General features: G+C 36.0%; 1 protein-coding gene across 1 annotated transcript in view; it reads left to right on the top strand.

The window, feature by feature from the left end:
• Window positions 1-3,657: 3,657 nt before the first annotated feature.
• Window positions 3,658-24,424, top strand: part of LOC118751657 (protein trachealess-like) — a 29,761-nt gene continuing 8,994 nt past the window's right edge. Inside the window, exons 1-4 of the mRNA XM_036486470.1 lie at window positions 3,658-5,141; window positions 18,497-18,732; window positions 19,432-19,499; window positions 23,297-23,683. Coding sequence (XP_036342363.1) covers window positions 4,897-5,141; window positions 18,497-18,732; window positions 19,432-19,499; window positions 23,297-23,683 — 936 coding nt within the window. The 5' untranslated portion in view covers window positions 3,658-4,896. The remainder of the gene's footprint in view (window positions 5,142-18,496; window positions 18,733-19,431; window positions 19,500-23,296; window positions 23,684-24,424) is intronic.

Raw genomic sequence — 24,424 nt, 5'->3', positions numbered from 1 at the left:
GTATATTGTATTTCTACGCGCTCCTGTGAACGGAAATATGCTTTCATACGAGTAGATAGATATACATACATATGAAGTCAGAGGTTTAACGGCTCCGCGCAACGACTACTCCAAATATTTGGGCAAATTTATGTACATAGCTGTATGTATGTACAAATGTATATATGCATATATGTATCTATGTGTGTTTGTACATGCACTTGCATATTTCCGTAATAGCGTTGCTAATTTCGTATGCGCTCGATGTCGATCCAACCAACGGCAGTCACGTCCCGCCCATTTACGCGTTCAAAACGGGGCAACAACAACGAACGAATGCAAAAACAAATATCGTGCGGCATTAAAAACGAGCGGCCAACTACGAAAGAAAAGGAAAGCAAACACAACATGGCGGTCAACGGCGTTGGTAGGAAGAGACCAGCATGAGAGCCCAGTACCACAGCAGCAATGGCTGGAGGCATGAGAGAGGAAACAATAGCATGAACGTGGAACTTCTTCAAATGGGAATGACGAGCAGCGCGTGCAGCTGCTTAAAATGCTACTGGTACAACGAGTACATGACCGAACGGCTAGTCAGGTGCACGGCAGGCATCGCCCACACATAGATAGATATTCAGATTGCGGCACAGGCAGAGCGTTGAATTTGCATGCTTACTGCTTTCTTGCAACCTGCATACATACAAACATACAAACAATGCTGATTGGCATGAACATACATGCATATGTATCTATTTGCTGTGCGTTTATACAAACAGTATGCATGTGTGTACCTATGTATGTACATACACATGTATGTGTTGGCGGCACGAATCCTTTCTCACGTTCAGCTATTTAATACTTCCTCGCACGAAAGCTTTCACGAATATGTACATAGATATGTTTGTATGTAGATGTACATATTTACTAGATAATCAAAGCACTCAAGCTTCCTTCTCTTTTTCACGAATTGCTGGCGACTCCATGTGGCAAGAGAAAAACACAACTGCTAACTAACGGTGATAAAAGAGCCTTACAGAAGCTGCGTACACAAAATGTAAAGCACAGTACAGTTAGTTGTTTGTGTTTGTGTTGGTGTTGGTGTTGGCGTTGGCGTTTCTGTCGCTTTCTTCTCATTTCTGCCCATGGCATTGTGGCCCTTTTATTCAATGTAAAACTCGCACGTATTTTGTATGTATTTGTGTGAAAGCGCCAACACTTTGTTTGCAACGTACACGATACACACACTCATTTATGTATATGTATATGTAAACATAAACATATTTTTGGGCAGAAGTCATGGGCGCAAGCAGGCGCGCACACAAAAAAATTATTTATGGGGGTTTTGAATTCGATTCGAAGCTCGAAAAATTTACATGTAGTTACAGAGCACTCGCAATAATATAAACTCTGCCTTACGTTCACATTCCTTAACATAAACAAACTTTTTTTTTTAACATTAACTATCTAAGTACTCTGTAACGTGAACAAATTTAGAAGGCCAGCAATTTTGGTTGCGAAATAGACAAGTAAAACGCGAAGGAAAATATGTAAACAATGCGGAAAAATGTTACCAATACAAAAACAAAACAACAAATTTTAAATAATCCAATTTTGCAGAAATTAGTAAATATACAAAGTTTAGTTGAATAGGAACACGTAGCAATGATTTTGGGCATGTAGACCTTTAGGTAAATATCTACGATTTTCAGCACATGCTGGATGTTGGAAAAATGCTTGAAGTTATATGTACCTATGTACACAAAAAAAAACACTTCTCTTAATTGAAGAAAAACAGCAATCAAAGTGAAGAAAAATGGGAACGAAAAACCAAAAGATAAATTGCAAATATCTAGTTATTTGCCCACTGCTTTTGGGTTAGTGGGCGGAGGGGGAGGGGGAGTCGTTCTTGATATCCAACCCACTAGACAGAGCACATTTCACACTTTGTAAAAGTCACATCCACGCCTGGAAACCTTCTACAGGCCCTTGGGGAATCATTGGAAAATAATCTAAAACTAGCATTTTGACACCGGATATCTAAACTCGATAAACAGTATTTTTGTGCAGACCACCTTTATATTTTCAAAGATATTCAACATTTCTTGTGCATATAACTCCGGCGACGCCATCCATAGTATATTTGCGTAGAACTCATTCCAAAATTCACAAAAAGGTGAATTTTTCAGACCGAATTTATTAATAAATTAGTGACCAAAAGTTACAAAATTAGATTTTTCAATAAACTGTAGACTCTTGAATACAAGTGTGTCTAAAATTTTTTGGATTGGATCGGCCAGATTCGGCAGATAATTAAACCGTACCCAGTTAAAACTTTATTGGGTTTCACTCAATCAACAATTACACCAAAATGACGTCACACACACAGCTGATTCTGTCAAATTCACAAAGAGCGGATTAGCGATATCGCGATGGGTTGTTATTTTAATTAGTTTACGTATAGCGAGTACGTGTGCGATATGATTTTCGAAAGTGACACAACTCAAAATTTAGCATTTTTGAAATTATGCACTAAAAATGTACACAGAGCTTTTATTTATCTTTAAGCAAAAGCTGGAGCAAATTTTTGTTATAATTTGTTGAAAAAACTTATAGTAAAGTCTCCCTTGCCAATATGATTAGCATGTACTACGAAATAGTTTTTCGCATTTTCTGATAAACGTGTTATTTTGAGTTGTGTGACCTTTGAAGTTGCTGTGCGATATGTGCACATATTTTTTAAATGTCTATAACTTCGTTCACTTTTGATATTTAATGGAAAGAAGTTGGTAAAGAGGACCTCCTTGTGTAATTTTGAATTTAAAAAATATGTAGGTATGTGCGAAACAAACAAGTAAGTGTTAATTAAATTTTGCCTTCTTCGAAAGCTCTACTAAAGTAAGCTCAAAATTTTTTTTTTAAATTTATTTTTGAACAAAATCGAAATGGAAAGTTAATAATCAATCTTTTGTACCTAAGTACATTCCTACCTATGTATATGCGTGTAAAAACACACGCCTATTAACTACATGACAAGGATTAACACCACTATAAATGTTACCGATAGGTGGCGCTTGACTCGATATATGTACATATTTGGTAAACCACTATTTATGGTCCGATTTCGTTCATATTTAGGAAGCTTGCTTTAAAAATAAATATTTTACTATTAACTTATTAAGATGAATACATATGTATAACTACGCTATTTAGTTCGATGTATAAATAACATTTTTTATTTAAGTGTAACTAGAGTTATACCCACATCGGCATCAGGGGACTGAAACCTCCATTTTAACCCTCCCCCATTTTAACCCTCATATTGTGGGATTGTTACGCTCTGCCATCCGTGTGCGCCGCTTTCAATGAAGACTCTGCTGCTCTCTCTCCGTTCCGAAATGTGCGCTCTGTGCTCTGCTTCGCTCCATATCTTTGCCACTGTGCCTTCCCCCATCGCTTGACACTTCTACACAGCCCCGAACATATGTGTATGTATGTATGTAGAATATAGTTTGCCTAACCTCCTAAGGCATGGCCAGATTTTCGTGCCTTTTGGTTTTATTTTGAACGTGAATGCGTCGTCGAATTATTCTGCACGTACTCGTCGCCAACTTCGGACGCACTGTGTGTATAGAGTCGCCAAGTCGAACGTAGTGCGTAGATACGTTTCATTCTCGTGCACTTCCTTTTGTCGTTTTCGGTATTGAACCAGCGACCAGCAGCAGCGCGCATACTAACTAATCTGTGCCACTCCGCAACACTTTCTTTCGCAACGGTATCAGGGCTACGACCATAAGCAGACAGCAGATTTTCCAACACACAACCGAGGCGATTGAGTTGTTGGTTGGCAGTGACGGGTGGTAGTAGGTAGTACATAGCCAACCCCGCCAGTAGACGTGCAACTCGCCAGCTACTACGTGTAATCGTCGGCCACAATTGTTAGCCAGATCACATTCGCTGCTGAACGCTCACGCGTGAGCATCCCTGCACTGGCCTCACCGAACTCACTGGACTCGGTCGGCGCTGCCACAACGGCAATCAGCCATCATTATTGACAAGGCGCACATGCACATAGCAACGTGTTGTCATTAAGTACGCGTGAAACGTACAACGTATTGGGACGTGCACTTGCTGCTGCAGCCCGTTCGGCACGCGGTCAATAAAAGCTCAAATTCATCTGAACGCACGTCGCGTACGGGCCGTACTCGGACGCGGAGGATTCCATTGGAATTACTAATCTGAATTTGCCCAATTCGGCAGACACAAAATCGCAAGTGCCAACCGGAAGGCCACAGCCACAGCCAAAGCCAGACGCCGCCAAACCCTTACACGTTTCCTCATCGCAACAAACGGCCTGGCCTCCCTCGCTACGCTTTCAACAAAAACAAAAAACAAAAAACAAAAAAAATGGTATCAGTGAAAATTGAAAACTCGAGCGGTTTTGCAAATCGATTACTTCCGTGAATAGTGCGAGTGTTTGTGATAATGTGAATAAACGAAATCAATTTAATTGATGAATAAAATCCAATCAGACACCAAAAGCGAAAAAGTGTTAATGATCAAATTGCAGCTACAAACAAACATACGGTACACAAATTCTTGTAAAATGTGCCCAGCGTAACTTTTTTGTGCAAAAGTGTGAAAAAATCAAGTAAGCTTTGTCGAAAAGTGAGCAAAAATTAAAAATTTATCAATACAAAATATTTGCATAGAATGCAAAATACATAAGTCTGTACATATGTATGTATCAGTGTCATAGAGAATGCCATTATTAGCGGCAAAGAGTCAAAGTGCTAGCAACCAAATAAGTACCTAATATTATTGTACTAAAAAGTTAAACACAGAGGATACTTGCCATCCATCCTTTCGTGCGGCCACATTTTAAGGCAATTCAGACAATAAAACCAGAAATTAATCGACATGTTGCCCTACCAAGCCGTTGCCATGGACTATGCTGGCTACCAGCGACAGCCTACGCCTGGCCATCCGGGTAACCACATGCCGACCATGAGCTCGTTGGGCATGCCTGGTGTGGCAGCCGGACCCTTCACACACTCATGGCTGATGCCGTCGCAAGACCTTTGTGCTATGCCATATGGCAAAATGCCGAACCAGCATCAAGGCGGGCCTGGAATGCACGGAGCACAACAACCCATAGAACCCGGGTCAGTACCGCAAACCAAAATGTTTATGAAAATTTAGTAAAAAAAAAAGTGATGTCCTCTAATGGGTTTATGAAAATGTCATCCAGTTCACAAATTCATGTGGATCTTGTGTGTATGTATGTATGTGCAGGCGAAAGTAGTGTTACTCTTTTCTAGGACACACACACAAAATAAACATGTACATACATACCTACAAATATCTAAATTGATAAATTAAAGGGAGTCGTCTTTACCATACATACATATGTATGCGTGTGTGTAAATATGTCTATTAGGGCGGGTCGAAAATCGAATTTTTCTCAAATCCCTTGGTAATGGAGTCTGTATATTGTATCATAAAGTCAACAAAAAGCCTGCAAAATATTAGTCTTTTTATTTTTATTTTAAGAGCTCGCGCATCGACTGCCAAGTGACACACAGCACACTAGTCGAATAAGACCAGTTCCCGGTTAACGCAAAAGACAAAGTCAAATATCATTTCTGGCAGCCCTTTAGCTTATCGTTAATCTGAAACTTATCTCTTTTGTGAAATGATGTAAAGAACATCATTAATATTGCTGGGGTGTATTTAGGTCGCTGCTTCCAATTACATATTCTCATTTTTTTTTTAATATTATCTAGCTATAGTTTGCGAAGCTTCACAAATTTAGGCACAATTTCGGTAGCTCTAATAGAAAAGCCATTATTTTCCATCACCGGGGAAAAATTTTGTTTATGCAAATGAGTATGGCAACACTGAACAGGCACAACTTCTAGAAACACTAATTAGTTTACTTGTGTTTATGCATACAATACAAAAATTGCAAATATAGGAAGTTGCCAGAATATTTTGTCCAACATTTCTGTTATTTTTAAATATTTTTTTTTTTCATAATCTGAACGATTTTCATCATATTATTATCATAATCAGTAAGAGTAAGTCTCGCCTTCAATTTGGTTATTATTACGAGAATATTTACCAAAGTAATATCAAAAAACTTAGGTGGATCTCTAGTTTTTTTCTACAAAAATTTCTTTCTGCAAAATGGACTTAAAATGGGCGTTTCTCATCCTAATTGTATTTGGTTAATGTATGTACTTATGTGCTGGAAACTACTATTAATTTATCAAACGATTCCTAATCTTGCACAATACTTGCTTGACTTCGCTCATCACGATTTTGAAAACAGACCAAATCAGCGTGACCAAGTCCATGGTCCTTTTAATATTATATAAACATCCGAAAACATAAAAACGTTTGGCAACAAAAGCAGTATACGTACAATTCTCAAAATAAAAAAATAAAAATTAAAAAAGAGTATCGATAGAGACCATGAGCTGAATATAACGCTATATTTTTTTTTTTTTAGGGGGAAACAACAACTACAAGAGGTATTAAAGGTCAAAGTTCAAATTAGGCAATTTTTTAAATCAGGATTTCTCCAAAACCCTTTCAAGGATTTTGAAAATTTGGATGTCAATTCGATAGAGAATTTAATTCTCTTTAATAATTTACTTATGCTATATATAGTTATGCCTTGTACCGTTTTCACAAAAATCGAATAAATGTAAAAAATATATTTAAAAGAGAATTTTTACAAACCCATTTTCGATTTTTGTGAAAACTGTACAAGGCATAACTATATAACATAAGTACCTCAAATTAAAGAAAATTAGTGAATTCTCTATCGCATGACCTTTCATGGATGGTTTTTTGATTTGATGCTGATTTAAAAAATGCGTAATTTGAACTTTGACCTTTAATAACTTTTGTAGTTGTTGTTTTCCCCCCAAAAAAAAAAAATATATATATATATATACCGCTCCGCTCACCTCAATGATCTCTATCAATCCCATATAATTTTTTTTTAATTTGAGAATTATAGGTATTCTGCATTTATGCCGAATAAATAAATATCGTTTCACTTTTTTACATTTTTGAATTGAAAGTTATAAGGGAAAATTATTGTTATTGTAAGATTTATCTTAGTATATTAAAAACTTGTAGTCTTATTGACAACTGATATAAGTATGAACGTGGATACTAAATTTAATAGCTTTTCATTTGATATATCGTCCTGTTTATAACAATTAACGCATTCCATAGATATTACGAGCCAAAGTTTCATTTTCAAAATTCATAAACTTTGAATCAATTGCGCGGGCTAAAGATAAGTTTCGTGGCCAATAACAATTGGCTTAGACCTAAGACAACATAGTATTACTATTTATTATTATTTATTTATTTCCCCTCCCATACAAAATCGACCCAGCCTAGTGTCTATCTATGATCCTTATAAATTAGAAATCAGAAAGAATTATAAAAGGATTTCGTCTTACATATGTATGTATGTATGTATGTATGTGCCTAATTTACTAATATCTTTCGCAGACTAAGCTGATTTCGTGCTTGATTGAATATTATTAAAAGGTGTTAACCTGAAGAAGAGTTTTAAGACACCCATACTTGCATACATACTTGCATACACATATGTACATATGCATGTATTTATGCCCGTACAGCTAATTCGATTTTCAAAACGAAGGGATCGAGGAGCGAATGTTACATTTATGTATTGGGAGGCTAGAGGGAAAGTGCATGCAGAACAAAAGCGGAGTAGCGGGAATAGAGTAGGCACATGTCGCACACATTCTTTAAAAGTGTATTAACTCAAAATTTCCTGTTTGCAAGACATCTAACCAAACATCTGTTTCAGCTTTCCGGGAGGTCAGATCTGTGAACATATCTAGCACATCTTCTTCTTCTTCTTGATTGAGTCTTTAACCGCCTAAGTGACCCCAAAGCCAAGGATTCTTCCTCGGCTAACACCTGCGGCATTCGCGTTTTATAAAAACGGGGATATTTTGTTCTTTTCATTGATATGGGTTTTTACATGGCGGATCTCAAACGCAGCGCACAACTCCCTCACGGCTTTTTCCCAACAAAAAGAAAAAACTGAATAACTTTAAAAGATGGGAGGGGAGGTTTAAAATACTGTAGCTATTTTTGACAACGTGGGTCAAAACTCTATCAAGTGCCATTAAAATATATCAAATTTCCCAATATATTGACCGCTTTAGGGCCTTTGAGGCACGCCTTTCCGTTATCCGATATTTTAAAAATTTTTCGCAGGGCACGTTTTTATGACCAAATGAGCCTTTCTTTTTTTTTAATAGGACAAAGTTGCAAAATAATCCGCAGTTTACTGCACATGCATGATGGATGGTATTCATTCAATTATTTTGCAAAACTATAACTAAATGTGTTATAGACCACATAAGAAAAAATTCTGTAGAAAAAATCTGAATTTTTGTTCATCTTTTAATGTTTAACACAGCACAACAAAAATATGAAAAAATTTTGGTACGGCAAATGTTAAAGCTGTTTTTGAACAATTTTTTTTGTGCTGATTGCGAATTCGTAAGCATAAAGTTGCCATCAGCTCCAGATTTTGAAAAAAAAAACAAAGTCAACGCCTCAAAAAATCACGGTTGTTTTCAATATTTTAGGAGCTCTAGCAAATAAACAAAAGGTGATAGAACCTTCTCAGCTTAAATTAAGGTTAGATCTCTCGACTAGTATCTCAAAAAAAGATCTTAAATATTTGAGATCTTAAAATATTTTTTATCGTTATTATCTTAAACAATGAATGATGGCAAATTTTGATGCATATTTCTCTGCACAGGGAGAGTAGACTGTCAATGTTATGTTATGTTATAATTTCATTAGGCTCTTATTTATCCAAATTTTCAGGTATTAAAAAAATATTCAATTTAGATGTTGTTGTCGTAGTCGTTTTTTTTAATTTATGGTTTACTATTTTAAAATCACATAACGCTGTTTGCAAGTGGACTACTCATTTCACAAAATACAACGAGAGTTCTACAAAATTAATCAAACCAATTGAATGCACCGAGAAGCTAACTAAGCATAAAGGAAACATAATTGGTTTGCCTATAGTTGGATGACATTTGAATATCCGTAGTGGGTGCGTTGTCGAAAAGTGTATTCGTGTTCGCAGAACTCAACTGCAAAAAAAAAAAAACAAAAACGAACGAAAAACGCACGCAAGTGGTAAAATAAAAAATATTTTCTTATTAGCACATCATAGTCAAGATTGATTATTTGTCAAGTGCACAGAATTGGGGGGAACGTGTTTTTAACATTTAAAATTGTCTCTTTTATAATTCATGCAGTAAAGGGTTAAAAATTGGTCGAAGTGAACGTTTAACATATTGAATACTTCCTTCGGTTCCACGTCGCCCGAAAGCGTACGAATCTTGCGCATTCGATCCTTTCGGTCGCTTTAGTGCGACACTAAATATATATATTTTTTTATGTTTTTAGAGTAGTTTGATATTCTCAAAACATTTTGGTCCAGCTTTGTTGGCACTATTATGATTTTTTTCTGTTTTATGGTAAAAAATCTCAGGCTCATTTTGTGTTTGAAGAAAACTTTGCTGGGCTGCAGTGAAAGTTTTCGTCAAAATCGCTTGGCACTCAATGTGTTAACCCCTTTTTCTTACCACAGATTGGATAGTTTTGCCTTCGCTTTGCTATTTCGCCATAGTCATATTTTCTTGAGTTTGATAACAAATCTGTAATGTCTATGCTAGGTGATATCTGCCCGAAATTGCAGTAATTTCAATATCTTCGAGTTCTTAAAGAAGAATATCGGCAGATATGTTCCACCAATGTTGCCGTTGAGAATTTTCAGAAAGTGGCAAAAAAAGGGGTAACCATATTATTTTTGCTTTTCTTTGCTAGTAAAAGAATAAATCTGTTGAATTTAAAAAGAAAATAGCGTGACAACCTTTGCACGAAACAGGGTTCCAAACATACAGATACATCTAGTTGCTGCAAGGAGAAGAGTTGCATTTCCTCTAAAAGTTTTAATTGATGCATTTTTTTGTACTTACAGGAGGAGATATTTTTTAATAGCATGGTTCTGTTAAAATTTTCTAAAAAGTTTTTGAAAAGAGGCAAAAGTCGCACATAATTTTGGAAATGGGTAAAAAAATCAAAATTTTCAAAAAGTCGGATCAAAGGGTATTGGCACTTAAAAAGGATCAAATTGTCCCATTAGTCGCACAACGGTAACACTGCGTTTCACAGTAGGGGTAAAATCACTCCGCCCTTAGGCATACCTCTTATCTATATACTTATTTCTAAAAGGTATTTTTCTGTTACAAAACGATATCTCCTTTAATATTTTGTCAAATTTAATGACTGATATCTCATTTTGAAGGGGAAAAATAGCCGCGTTGTTCAAATTTAGTTATTTACTAAAGAAAAAGGATTTTTAACAGCTGAAAGCACTGTACCGGCCAATAAAGCGCCATATCTTCCATAATACTCCATCTAATTGAATGATTGAACCACCATTTTTTTGAGTAAAAATAAAAAACTTTTTAATAGGGTTGCCACCTGCTTAAAATTTTAGTCACTAAATATATAGATATCGACTAAAAATTTGCATTGCGTTCAGAGAATGAAAGGCATTTAAATGCACTCTTAACCCGAAGTAATAACTTTGAAAAGGGTTGCCAACTATCTAAAATTAAATCTCTAAATTAATCTCTATATACATCTTTATATATTTTTTTCAAAGTAATTTTTCTGTTACCAAACAATATCTCTTATAATATTTTTTCCAATTTTTTATTGGAAGGAGAGAAGCTCACGTAATATGCACAACTTCTCCGTGACTCGGACCTCATTATTGGGGATGAGATTTCGATGGAGCCCAAAGAAGCACTAAGCGCGGTAAATGGACCTTTGAGAGACATAATGAATAATCGTTTTCCTTTTGTAGGCAACATCTTTTTGTTTGGTGGAGACTTCCGTCCAAGTGTTTTCTGTCGTTAGACATGGAAGTAGGACGGACATCGTTGAAAGTTCAGTTAAACGATCACCTTTATGGCGACAGGTCAAAACTCATAAGTTTAGCCAAAATATGCGGAAAAATGAGGATCATATTTTTACTGAATGGCTACTCTAATTAGATATTGGATATTGGATATTGGATAGAATGGATAACAATACTCCACAAATTTATTTAGCAGCGATTTTATGTCCAAAAATGATGATTTCACAAAAATGAATGAGCATTTTATTTCCAATCTGTTATTTGGTGAAGAAAAGATTGACCTAAGTTCAGGTTCTGTTCAACGATATGTGAGCAGCGCTCAATTATATCCAATCGAATTTTTGAACTCCCTGAATTTGCGTTGGATTTACCACACAATAAATTAATTTTTCAGTCATGCCTTTCCAATTAGTAAGAATAGAGTTCCCGGTAAAGGGGTACACGGTCAAAAATTTGGGTTTAATTTTTAAACCGCGCAAGGACTACTGCCTTTTTTAATCTTTTATAGTCTACTTTTTAAACCAGTCAATAGTTTTAAGCAATTTTTAATATATTCTGGTTTAAATTTTAGTCCAAATAGTTCGTGGTTTAAAAATCAAACCAAAATGTTTCAATCCTAGTTTCTAGGTTTCATATATAGAAAATTTGGTTTAAAATCTAAACCGAAAAATAGAAAATGTTTGCACACAGCGAAATTTGGTGTTGATTCCAACTCAACATATGAAAGCAAATTTACATGCGTGGCTGCAGCTGAGTGTGCAAAGATGCTTGATACAGTTGGTTGCTACCAAGGGGCTGTCCGGGTGCAATCCCCACCAGACGGAAGGTTTGTATTTGAAACTCCAACAATGTTTTCGAAGAAGTTCGGTAAGACTTCGGTTAAAATTACTCATCTGTAGTTAATGCAATAAAACAAACTCCTGAGGCAAATACCTGACTTAATTTATTTCCATTTTATTCCAAAACGTTGGATGCCAATAATTCGCACGGGTAAGCTAGTTTATGCAAACTGGTAATTTTTGTAGTGAATAGAAACAGAACTGCCTGCTCCTGCATTCTGAGTCTCATACATACATACATATGTTATCGAGCCAGTTTATAGGCCCAAGCAATGTCCGGTTAGAGCACCCACCAGTAGTCTAGCATCTTCCCTCTTGAGGGAAAGGAGAAACTTCATGAGCTTCATGTCATACTCTCTCTCTCTCTAGTTTTGAGAATATATATTTTTGATTCGTAGGAATCACAACCGCTGTGACTGATTGGCTAGAAGTGCGTGCTACCACTCCCTAAGGCCTGGGTTCGATCCATGGTGCGAGCAACATTTAATTTACAAAAGATGCTTTTTTAAATTATCAATCGAAAACGACCTCTTGACAATTAAAATTGTTGAATAATTAGAAAGACTCCTTTCCACATCCGGCGATGTAGTAGGACAATATTTAAATAAACTTTATTCTGCTGGGGAGCACTTCGATAGATCTTCAGTCCTAGCTGTGGAGCCAGCAAATAATACATCTTTTATATTAGCAATTATGGTATAGCAAGGGTTTCTGGTCAAAATATTAAGTTTTTTGATTAGTATATATGTATATATTTGTGCTCAACATTTGGTAGTGCTCCTTGACAGTTGTCACAACTTCCAAACTTTCTTTCAATTTCAAACCTTTAGTACAAATGCAAAAATTTGGCACAGCACCTGTTATTTTTTTAAATTTTCTTCTGTTAAAGTTAGATTTTTTTCATTATTTCATTAAAAATAAAAAAAAACTGGAATGATTAATTAATTTGCCAGAAGCTATCAGTCATATCGGAAAGTGATGTATATATTGTTTATGGAGAATTTCATTAGCTTTCATTTGCCGTATATTATATTAAGATTTTTAAATTGGTTCATAAGATATATGTACGTGATTAAAAGGAACCAATTTTTGCTTTAAGCTGAATAACGGTAAATTGCAAATAACTCGAAAACGTATCCATAGCAATTAACGAGCAAGTAACGAGCAATTCAAACAAAAACCAAACTAAAATTTTTGATCCAGTGTTTTATTAGAAATAATTTGTATCAATTTAAATAATTCAGTATCATACGTACATAAATACTACTAGAGGTTTACACCGCCGAGCCACGCCGCCGTCGCTGCTGTTTTTTTGTAACTTGTAATTTGTAACATATGGTGCGGCTATAAATTTTCAACCACTGTGCTAACACTGGAATATATCGTAGAATTGCATCCAATATTGGGGGTACCAATTTTAAAGTTATTGACAGAAAACTTGTAAGAGCAATTACCCGATCCTAAACGCACTACATCGTCAGTTTTCACTTTCAAAACACAAGTAAAATATATTATTTAACTAAATTATTCAAAAAGCACTAATATTTTCCATCGATAAGTTGTTTATTTTGTTATTAAAAAAGTAAACAATGTTTGCAAACGGAAACGAGAATATGCAAAGTGGTGTACTATGTTCTCACTCTACACTCTAAAACAAATTGTGTAGATTTCCTAGCTAAAAGGTAGGTTACTGATTTCCTACCTTATTATTCGCGAAATTACATGCTCGATTATTCAACGAATAGTTTGTTTAAATTTCGGACTTTTTAGAGTGTATTATAGCTGCTGTGGTGTGCGTAAATTCATTACGAAGGTGTGTACAAGCTACAAAATACACATCTGCTGTTTAATTTCACCCGTAGAATTGTGTAAAGCCGCTAACAAAAAGGATTTTTACACACGAAAATATGTAAACGAAAAAAAATACATATTCATCGTGTAAATTTACCAAAAAAATTTAAAAATAAACAAAAATATACTTGATTTATAGTCGCATTTTCAAACAGATTTTTTAGTGTGTAATTATAAGTATTTGGTAGCAGTGCTGTCATTTGCTAATTTTGGAGTGAAATGTACGCACATTATTAACATTTGTATACGTTTAATTATATTAACACGTGTTCGCAATACCTCCAGTTGAGTTATAATAAAAACGAATACCTACCTACTAAGTATTCAGGCAATTGGCCCGTGCCAGACACATGGACAAAATCAGATTCATTCGAATTTGTCCATTTGTGCTTCGTTGCCTTAATACGTTTAATTGCTTAAAAATATTTTTATGCTTTAAGATACACATCTGCTGTTAAGTCAGACAGTCAGAAAGGTTTAAATGCCATCCCAGTTAAAAATGTATTTTAACAAGCTTTCGGCAAAACCAAGACAAAGAAAAACTGAAAATAAAAAAAGTAGATTTTTTTTTTTACTAAAATCATAAGAAACCATCATATCAACGAGAGCAAAGACGCTTACCGCAATTTTAATTTTGTTGCTATGCCTTTGTAGTTGATTATGTATACATGTATGTATGTACATACATATGTATGTACAGAAATATATGTATGTAGATACATACGTGTGAAGTGCACTGCCACTCAGCAGAAAAGGTTCAACGTGATTTAGAACTTTAACTGTTAGATCTTGTTTTTGTAAAGGTGCAATTAAATTTTGTTGTTTTTCTGTGGTTGTTTTTCGTGTCGTTTGTATATGCGGGCCATCTGCACCAAACAGTTAAAGTTGAAAATCATCTTGAGCCCTATTTTTCTGAGTGGAAGTGTATGTACGTACATACATACATATCTACATATGTATTTGGATGTATGCATACTTACCAACTTCTTGAATCTAAAAGTGTATAAATGTTAGTCTTACATGTTGATGACCATTGCGAGATGCCGGCATTTACATACATGTGTTTTAATGTATGTATGTATGTGTGTATAAATATAAAACAAAAAAAAAAACATTTGTAGTACTTATTGTGTGTACCTATGTAAATAGTACCTATAACATTGCTTTACCAAAGAAACCGACGCTAATAGCCCAGTTATGCATACACTTAGCTTTGCATGAGAGTTATCACATAAGAATCTGTTAAAGGGGCTTTAAGTGTAAGCGGTTACCCAACGCATAGCACTTAACATGTAGAATTCTGTTGGGTTTTGATTTTTACGTCAAAACAGTATAGCAGTGCAAGTATCTATGTATGCATAACCGGGCCGTAAGCATCACCAAAATTTGCCGCAAACACAAAGAGAAAAAAGGGGGGCGTGAAAGAAACACTGAAAGCCGCTGATATGTAGATGATTTACTTGTAACTAGTTGCTTGTTCATAACTGTGAGCCGTGGTGAAAATGTGTAAATATTTACATATGTACAATAAATGTGTTTACTCATACTTACAATATGTGTATATGTACATATGTATGTATGTTTATGTATAATACAAGAAGCATCTGAGTTTTTCGATGGATGCTTTTATGAATGAGAATGCCTTGTGATTGATGAATGCAGCGCTAAAATATTGCTCACGTTTGTTCGTTTATATGTATGTGCAAACATAAATATGTATGTATGTATGTGCAGAATGGCTGTTCCAACGACATTTCTCTGCAGATTAAACGCCAACATTCCATGATGTACACATGAGTTAAAAGTATGTATGTATGTATGTATATCTGTATGTTTGTAAGCCAACAAGAGAGCCGGCCAATTTTTCTTCAATTGTTGCACTTGACGAATGGGCCGGGCCACACAATTGGTGGGAAAGACTTCATCACTTTGTCGAATGGGAACATATTTATAACTAACTAGTGCTTATAGTATATGTATGTATGTCTGTATGTGCAAAGACATGCCTTGATAACAAATACATAGATATACAAGCATAAATACATTCATATGTTCATACTCTATGTTTGCAGCGTTGCATTCGCATGACAATGCACCGCACTAACGAAACAAATTGCCAGCAATTATTTATATTTTTGAGTTGAATGGCATTGACATAATCTCAATATATGCATGTATTTTCACACCTGAACACCTACCTACCTACCTAACTTTTTTGTTCATTCATTCAGTCCTAACTCCACTACAAATCTTTATCAAGCCGACAATAGAGATGGATGGAGTATAATCGATAGTATCGATGTTTCTTATTTATTGCCGCTGTCGATAATCCTTGGGCTCTGTCGTATCTCCTTAGACTCTGTTATATGTATTTAAGACATATCTTCGCATATTTTTCAGGAGAGCAAAAAAACTGTTGTTGTCATTAGGAAAAAGTGTGAGAGTCGACACTTTGTTAAAGTCAGTATCCTCTGCTTCTAAGAAGACTAGAAATTTGACGGTTTGCCAACTTAGGCCCTTATTATGAGCTGCATTCGATTTTCGATCTTCGCTGGCTATCGAAGATCGAAGATCGAAAGTGAAATTCGTATTATGAGCTATGCAAGCGTGTCGAAATTTTCGTTGAGTATCGAATTTTCTGTCGAACAGAATTTTGCTTTCGATGGTATAGCGAAGTGTTAGAAAATTGTGAAAAATGTATGATTTTGTATATGTTTTCTTACATTTTGGCGGCTAGACATTAATTTTAAACAATTTTTATTAATTTCATGCAGTTCTAACATCTTGAATACTAAACACAAGCTCGAAAGGCTGGTTTTACTTGTGAAAGAAAATCCCAATACTCTGTTGGCACGATCTCTGAGAACAAAATCGTAGCGCTGTTGATAGTTTATTTTAAATAGATTTGGCTCACAAACGCCTCTTTAGATGGTCGGAACTTTTTAATGAATCTGTAGACAAATTTCTTAAATATATTTTATATCAAAATATATTCGAAAGACTAATAAACTTAAACTCTCTTAAACATTTGCTACTCCTGGCCAGTTTACTAAGCTCTCATCCTCTGACGAATCGTTGAACCAGAACTCGTTATACTCATTTTACCACGTTTTTATAAACTTGCTTTCTTTTTTACTTCATTTTAATTAGAACAAATTTACATAAATATGTATAAGCACACTATTTAGTTTGCTCGATTTGTAAACAAAGCTTCTCAGCGGTGAAAAATATACTATTGTGAACAACCTAAACGAGCGAAATTCACAATAGCGCTATTCTTCATCGAATGAGTGCCATAATACCAAATGCAAATTCGTTCGCTCAGCACTTTCGACCACAGTCGAAAATCGAATGCAAATCATAATAGGGGCCTTACTTATCATTCTAAACGCAAGCGCAATGTATCGTTAAGCTGCCTTTACATGACTCGATTTTTTGACAGGCGATAATCGCCTGCAAAAGTTGACTTACTGTCTACTTTGAGGCAAGCGATTTTTCCAGAGCAATGTTGAATCGCCTGGCAAATCGCCTCATGTAAAGGCAGCTTAATTGAATCAGCATTCGGTAGACTGACATGGTAGTGACGATATGTAGTATGATATAGGGATGCAGAAAAAATATCAATGCATCGGAAACATCGATGTCTGATATTCGATCTATCGAATAAAACCGATGTGTTGGACCTTCCAATATATATCGATATATCGGTGTATTTTTTTCGATGCATCGACTTTTGTGTGCAATGTGCACTGTACAAATTAAAATTATTTTGTATGCTTCCAAGCTCTTTGCTCTAGTAACTATTCTAAATGTGCAGTTATTTGCACTAATTAATTGCTAGTTTATAAAGTGATGTAAATATGTACTTCAGTACCTTCCGGAAACTTTTTTCGAAAGCTTCTCAAAAAAAAAACTGGGATTTGTAACTATTTAAATCAATGAATACATTTCACTGTGAGTTAATACCTAAACATTTATCGAAGCTCCGATTGTTTCACTTTCATGTTGTATAATATTTTTAATTGAAAGAAACTGTTGCTATTTTCATTCGATGCATCGAAAATATTGATGTTTTTATACGATATATCGATATGAATCGATGCATTTTTTTGACTTGCATCCCTAGTATGATAATTAATGTACACCCTGAAAAAAAAAAAAAAACAATGCAATGGACCTGGCAAGTGAAAAAACTGCTTCGGACTTTGCGACGTCTACTGAAGCTGCCACGTAAAAATTCGGTGTTAGATTTGTGCTGGGAGGGAGACTCCATCGCCAATTACTGCCGCTCAACTCGCCCAATCAAGTACTACACGCAGGAGGATTATTTATTTATTAGTTTAAAAAAGGACTGCAATGAAATTAATGCACAGATCCTATTATTTTGAGCAATTCAATTATATGTTCTTCCCATTTCGTGATTGTTTTTGCGATTGTTTGTTTGCGAATTTAACCGACTTTAACGCTGAATGTATGTATGTATAAAAACATGTTGCTGTTAATCTTTACTAGATAGATACTCCCAACAGTTAAAATCATGTTGAACTTATGCTGCTGAGTAGCAGTGTACTATCGACGATATTTGTTTGTATCTACGGGTAACAAAATAATATTAAAAACTATTGTTTTTTTTATAACTTTAGGGTTGTACATAGAAAATATAGAATATAGAAATAGCAAATAATAACTTACAGATTTATATATGTACATACATACTTGTGTATGTATTTTCCAGAAATGTACAAACATATGTGTGTATATAAAGTACATTTCCAAAAGCTCTTTTAGTACAAATATTTGATGTATGTCTTTACAGAATTCTCGAGCTTCGAAAGGAAAAATCTCGGGATGCAGCGAGATCACGGCGGGGAAAGGAAAATTATGAATTCTACGAGCTGGCGAAAATGCTCCCTCTACCTGCGGCTATCACTAGCCAGTTGGATAAGGCTTCCATTATAAGACTGACAATAAGTTATCTCAAACTAAGAGATTTCTCTGGGCAGGGTGATCCACCATGGAGCCGTGAACAGTCGAGCAGTAGCAAATTGAAAAGTAAGTTTAAGACCTAATATGGCTAAAAAAAAAAAAAATTAAAGATTTTTCTATGAAAAGCTCGTAGGCGAAGAAATAAGAACCATAAGATATCTTTTAAAAACAAGGAGGAAAATTTTTAGTTAAATTTTTTACTAGAAAACATTACATAACACACACATTTTCTTTTTAATTGCTTAAACGAATATCTTCCTAATTGTTTTAGAGAATTATGTATTTGAATTTACCAGCAGTACTTTTTCTACTCCATAGCATAGTGCCCGTATGGCGACGACCTTCACAGCCAAATAGGTAGAGAGCTGGAAGCTACCAGTGGCAGCGAAGACTTATTTTTATTTTTTAGCATTCAATTAAATATGTAGGTAGGTAACCTAAACCGAGCAAGGGAATTTCTTATTTTCCACCTTCGATTTGCCACTTCTCTACTTGTTATGTTTGTTGTGTTCCGTTCGTTTCGCCACTCGCTAACTGTTGGCGAATCGATAGCGGCTGTTGATTTTACTCCTCAATAGGGTTCTCCTTCTTAATACGAAAATAATGTCTTCTTGAAGAAAATCCATATATCCATATAGATTTCTTATTGATTTCGTGTAGCTTATTTTTAAATAGGGAACTACTATTTCGCAATGAAGTAAAAGTTGTGATGTAATGGACCAAAAAATACTCACAATTAATTTTGTTACAAACTCTTTTTCGCAGGCGCTGCAATTCGACGTAGTCCCGCCGTGGATTTATTCGAGCAACATCAAGGCACTCACATTTTACAGGTCAGTAGTATTACAAATCAATAACATATAACCATATTGCACACGACGTTTTTCAAAAGCGTTTTAATTAACACGATCTTGAACATACTTTCGCTACAAGACATTGCTGAGCACTTTAGGCAAAAATTCTAACACATTTACACGCTTGCGACGAAAACCCGCTTTTTTAGAATTTTGATTGGTAATCTGTGTGAAAGATGGCAACTTTTGGTCAATATCTTAGGCTCGCCCAAGTCCATCAAAGTTCAAGTGATACAAAAAATTTGTTCTTAGCTCACTTCGATTATCTACAAAAAAGGTCCATATACGCAATTATGTAGAACTAATACTTTCGAAGATACTTGCAATTTTATTAAAAAAAAAAAGTATTAATTAATGTATTTATTAATTTTTTTTTTTTGAGCACATTGAACTTTAATGGACTTGGGCGAGCCTTGACCAAAAATTGTCATCTTTCACACAGATTGTTTTTAGAGCATACTGAACCATAATTTTGCTATTACCAATCAAAATTCTAAAAAAGCGGGGTTTTCGGCCCACGCTAATATACACACATAAATACATAAATTTTATTTTTTGTTATTAACAAACCTAGCAAATATCCGCCGGCGTGAAGCCATATTAAACAGGTAGTAGCATTAGAGCAAAAACAACATTTACTTCTATTTTGTTGTTGCTTCTGGTGTCTAAAGTGTCAAAAAATATAAAGTTTTTTTTTTTAATGTCATAGTAGGCCATGTTAAATGTAAACGAAAATTTAAAAAAAAAAATTAAATTAAATTGGGGCAACTTGCTTTCTTGCTAAATCTGTTTGCATGTGTTTCTTTGCTTACCCAACGTTCCAAAAGATGGTTTTCAATCTCTTCTTTTTATGAAAAAATGTTTTACATGCAAATACTTTTTGACGATTTTAAGAAAAAATAAAAAAAAACTATACATATTTGACACTTTAGAGACCAAATAATTTGAAAAAAAAAATCAGCTGATCTGCTCATATGCCAAGCCCGGCACCTTAAAAAATAAAATAGGTTTGAAAAGCTTTATGAAGTGAGATTTTCAAGATAAATTTTCGATTTATGAAACAAATTTTATTTTTTATGAATAGGGGTGTTAGTTAATATGTCGTAGGTGATGCTTCAAAACGTTCTATGTCACTTATGACCTCTGGTGGTTAATGGATCTGTTATCTGTATCTGATCGCTTCATCAGCCAAAGGTAGACAGTTTTGTCATTCGTTTATTAGGGTGTAATGATTTACAGATGCATTCCGGTGCACGTAAGAGACCATCTAAGTGTCAAGGATGCTAATAGACATAGACCGTTTTGCAGTATCACCGACGATATTTTCGAAAGTATTTAATCTTGGGCATGTAATTTATAATCCCATAACTAGATTCGACATATAGTGCACTTTCTTTAAGGGTATTTTAATTCTGTATTTACTTTACCTTATCTTCTTCTTCTTATTTGGCACTACAACCGTATGTCGGTTTGGGCCGAGAACAAAAAACTTCCCCAGTCGCCTCTCTCATTTTCAGATCTGCGCCAGCTGTTCATCTCAGGTGCGGACAGATCCTTCCATTGCATTCGTGGGCGCCCTTGCTTTCGTTGTCCACCCATGGGAGTCGAAGGATCTTTTCATCGGAGCGTCGTCATCCATACGTACAACATGTCCAAGTCAGCGCAATCGTATTTTTATGCGCTTAACTATGTCCATGTCGTTAAAAAGCTCGTAGAGTTCGTCATTCCATCTTCTTCGAGACGCGTCGCCCACGCCAACTGGGCCATAGATCTTGTGTAGTATAGTTCTCTCGAAGGCACCCAAAGCCTTCTCACCTTTGTTAGACATCGTCCATGTTCGTGCGGCATATAAAAGAACGGGCATGATGAGAGATTTGTAGAGCGTGATTTTTGTTCGTCGTGCTTTTCAATTGCCCACCGAGCCCAAAGTAACACCTTCACTTCACAGTATTCTTCACTTTATTTTCAGACTGACATTATTGGTGATGATTTTGCGGGATCCTAAGTAAACAAAGTCCTTCACTACCTCAAAGTTATGACTGCCAACTGTGACATGTGCCCCAATACGCGAAGACATTTTATGTGTTGGCAGGATGTACTTTGTCTTGTTTTCGTTCACTGCTAGACCAACCTCGTTAGGTACTTTTTCTAAGCTGCAAAGTGCTGCGATGACATCCCTGGGTTTCAGGCCCTGTTTCCTTCATGATTTATATATTGCAAACAAATCTATATTTTACGCTATTTCCTCGCATAATTACTCATTTCCATTGGTTTTGGTATCTAAATTCCGTTAATTAATCACATGCTTCTTGCCAGATGCCAACAGGGTTGCTTAAGTAGCTAAAAGGGAATTTTACCCGAGTTGAGCGTTCTTTTGTCACTCGTTTACAAAAAAAAATGCACCTAATAAAGCGGCGCTAGCGTCGAGCAAATGGAATTTTCACTTTTGAGAGGGCGTTACGTGTTGAAGTTGGTTTCAGAGGACGGAAAGAAAGAGATGGGACAAAAAGTGAAAGAGGAAACATGAAAACGCAAAAAATTACGACGCGTTTATTTGGGTGTAGAGCGCGGTGACACTCGTTGGCACTGGAAAACGCAACGCTTTGCGTCCAATTTAGGGACGGCAGTAGGTTGTCTTCCCTCTATGCTCTATGAATGGTTTGAGACAGGGCGCCAGTGTTGCCACACATGGGCTTTTGCTACCAAAACTGGTAGGTTTTTTTTTCATTTGGTAGGTTGGTAGCCTTGATTGGATTTTGTTAGGTTCCGTCGCAATGAGTACTAGTTGTTTGCGAAAAATAAAAAATATGTATCTCCAAACATTTTAGCAACGTTTTTTCAATGAATATTTCACCGGTGCGTTCGTATAACGGGGGCCGCAAACATATAAATATACCTCATTTTTAAGTACAAACGTTATTATTGCCGATACACATACTTTATGGCATACTTGGACCAAGATTTCAGAAGAGTATGTCAATGGGCTTGTACCCAACCATATTCCAGGCGCAGCTCTTCGCAATTGAAGTCTGTGGTCGCGAATGTCATCGTAGACGGCAAATGAGAATCGCTTAAAACGGCATCAAGGCTTGTGAACTCTTGAACCTCCTGGGAGCCCACAATAGCGTAACGCTGTGGTGAGTTCCGGGACATGGAGGGTTTGAAGGGTTCGAAGGCAACAACAGGGCTGACTGACTCGCAAAACGTGGAGACCAAAATCGCTTGCATGATCCCGAGCAATTCAGTGGTACATCTAAAGGATACACTGCAGAACTACCTAGGAGCTAGCTGGGAATAATCTCAGATTGCTGCCCACTGGCGGAAGTCAAAGCGAATAAGACAATCAAAGAGATTCATAGCTCCTACCAGGAGGAATTCCGAAAGACTCCTTGAACTTAAAATTCTTACTGGCTACCTGACAGCACGCTGCAAGTTAACATACCATTTAAATTAGATGGGTCTTTCTGTAGAGGCGGACTGTAGGTTTTATGGGCTGTGGAGGAAACCACACATTTCGTTTTCACCAGGTTGAAAGGCACGTTGAATAGGTAACAGGAGCAGGGTTGCAATTTTGATTTTCTTCATTCGAAGTGGTCCATGGATTGTCATTTTTGTTTACATTTTATTCTGCAATGTCAAATTTTGTGCATCAGCAATGGTGAGATTAGATATTAGCTAAAAATTAAGGAAAACAGAATTATTATATTATGTTGAAATAGTAATAAGTCTGGACCAACGTGTATGTATGTATGTATATTGTTTTGCCTTCCTTCCAGTCCCTCGATGGATTCGCATTAGCCGTTGCTGCAGATGGTCGATTTTTATACATATCGGAAACGGTCTCTATTTACTTGGGTCTGTCTCAGGTGGAAATGACAGGAAGTAGCATATTCGACTACGTTCATCAGGGCGACCATGCGGAAATTGCCGATCAACTGGGATTAAGCTTAACTAACGGCGGCATTGCTGGTGGTGGTAATGGCAACGGCACAACTGGCCTGGCGTCGCCCACTTCAGGTGCGTCGGACGACGGCATTGGCACTCACGGCACGAATAACCCCGACGGTAAGTTCGACAAAAGGTCCTCTATAAGGCACTTCCGAGTGAATTTCAACCCCATTCAATTTGAATTCAATGTGACTTTGGATGAAATTCATTCGGAAGTGAGTTGCAGAACCTGCCCGCATATGTACATATGTACATAAGTAAACACAAATACAAATGCTTGCATGTACATATGTATAGTACATTAGTGTGCGCTTTATTTGTATGGAAAAATTGTTTTTAAGCTGCAAAGCAAAACTCATTTGTTCATAAAAGGTGCTCTAGGAAAAATTTTCTAATCTAACGGAAAGATGAGCCCCAGATTTCCAAAAGTTGGTTGACACATAAAGCACAAACTAATGTAGATGCAAACTTGTGTGAACTTGCATACTTAAAATGTTCAACAAGGTGTCCCAGAATTTTTCCCTAGGTAGGTACATAAATGTAGCTATATACATATGTACTCGACGATGAATTTGAACTAAGAATTTGTACCGGGATTGCCACACCGTTAATCACAACTCAAGAGCTCAATTGTAATAATTAAGATTTTACGTTTTTGTTGAATTCTATTGAAGGGACATTTCTTTTTTTTGTTAAAAGTTTCTTACCGAATTCACCTCACTGAAATCCGTACCCCCCAAATCCTCTTGCTTTCTACTTTAAAGTCCGGATCAAGGTTGCATGTGACCCTTACTGACGATTAGCGAGACACGGCTTCTTATAAATCCCAGTTGTTCTAGTCGGAGCCATTTGACCCTACCCAATTACAGCGCACCTCTGCCTGGACGGACAACCCTCTTTTTCCGCCAGTCGTGGGACCAAATATGGATACAAAACGAAAAGCGCTCCTAAAAAAA

This window comes from Rhagoletis pomonella, unplaced genomic scaffold (genome assembly GCF_013731165.1).
Source record: "Rhagoletis pomonella isolate Grant_MI unplaced genomic scaffold, Rhpom_1.0 Rhpom_scaffold_00887, whole genome shotgun sequence".
Classification (NCBI taxonomy): domain Eukaryota; kingdom Metazoa; phylum Arthropoda; class Insecta; order Diptera; family Tephritidae; genus Rhagoletis; species Rhagoletis pomonella.
Note: the sequence above shows the minus strand (reverse complement) of the source record. Positions and strands in the feature narration are given on the sequence as shown.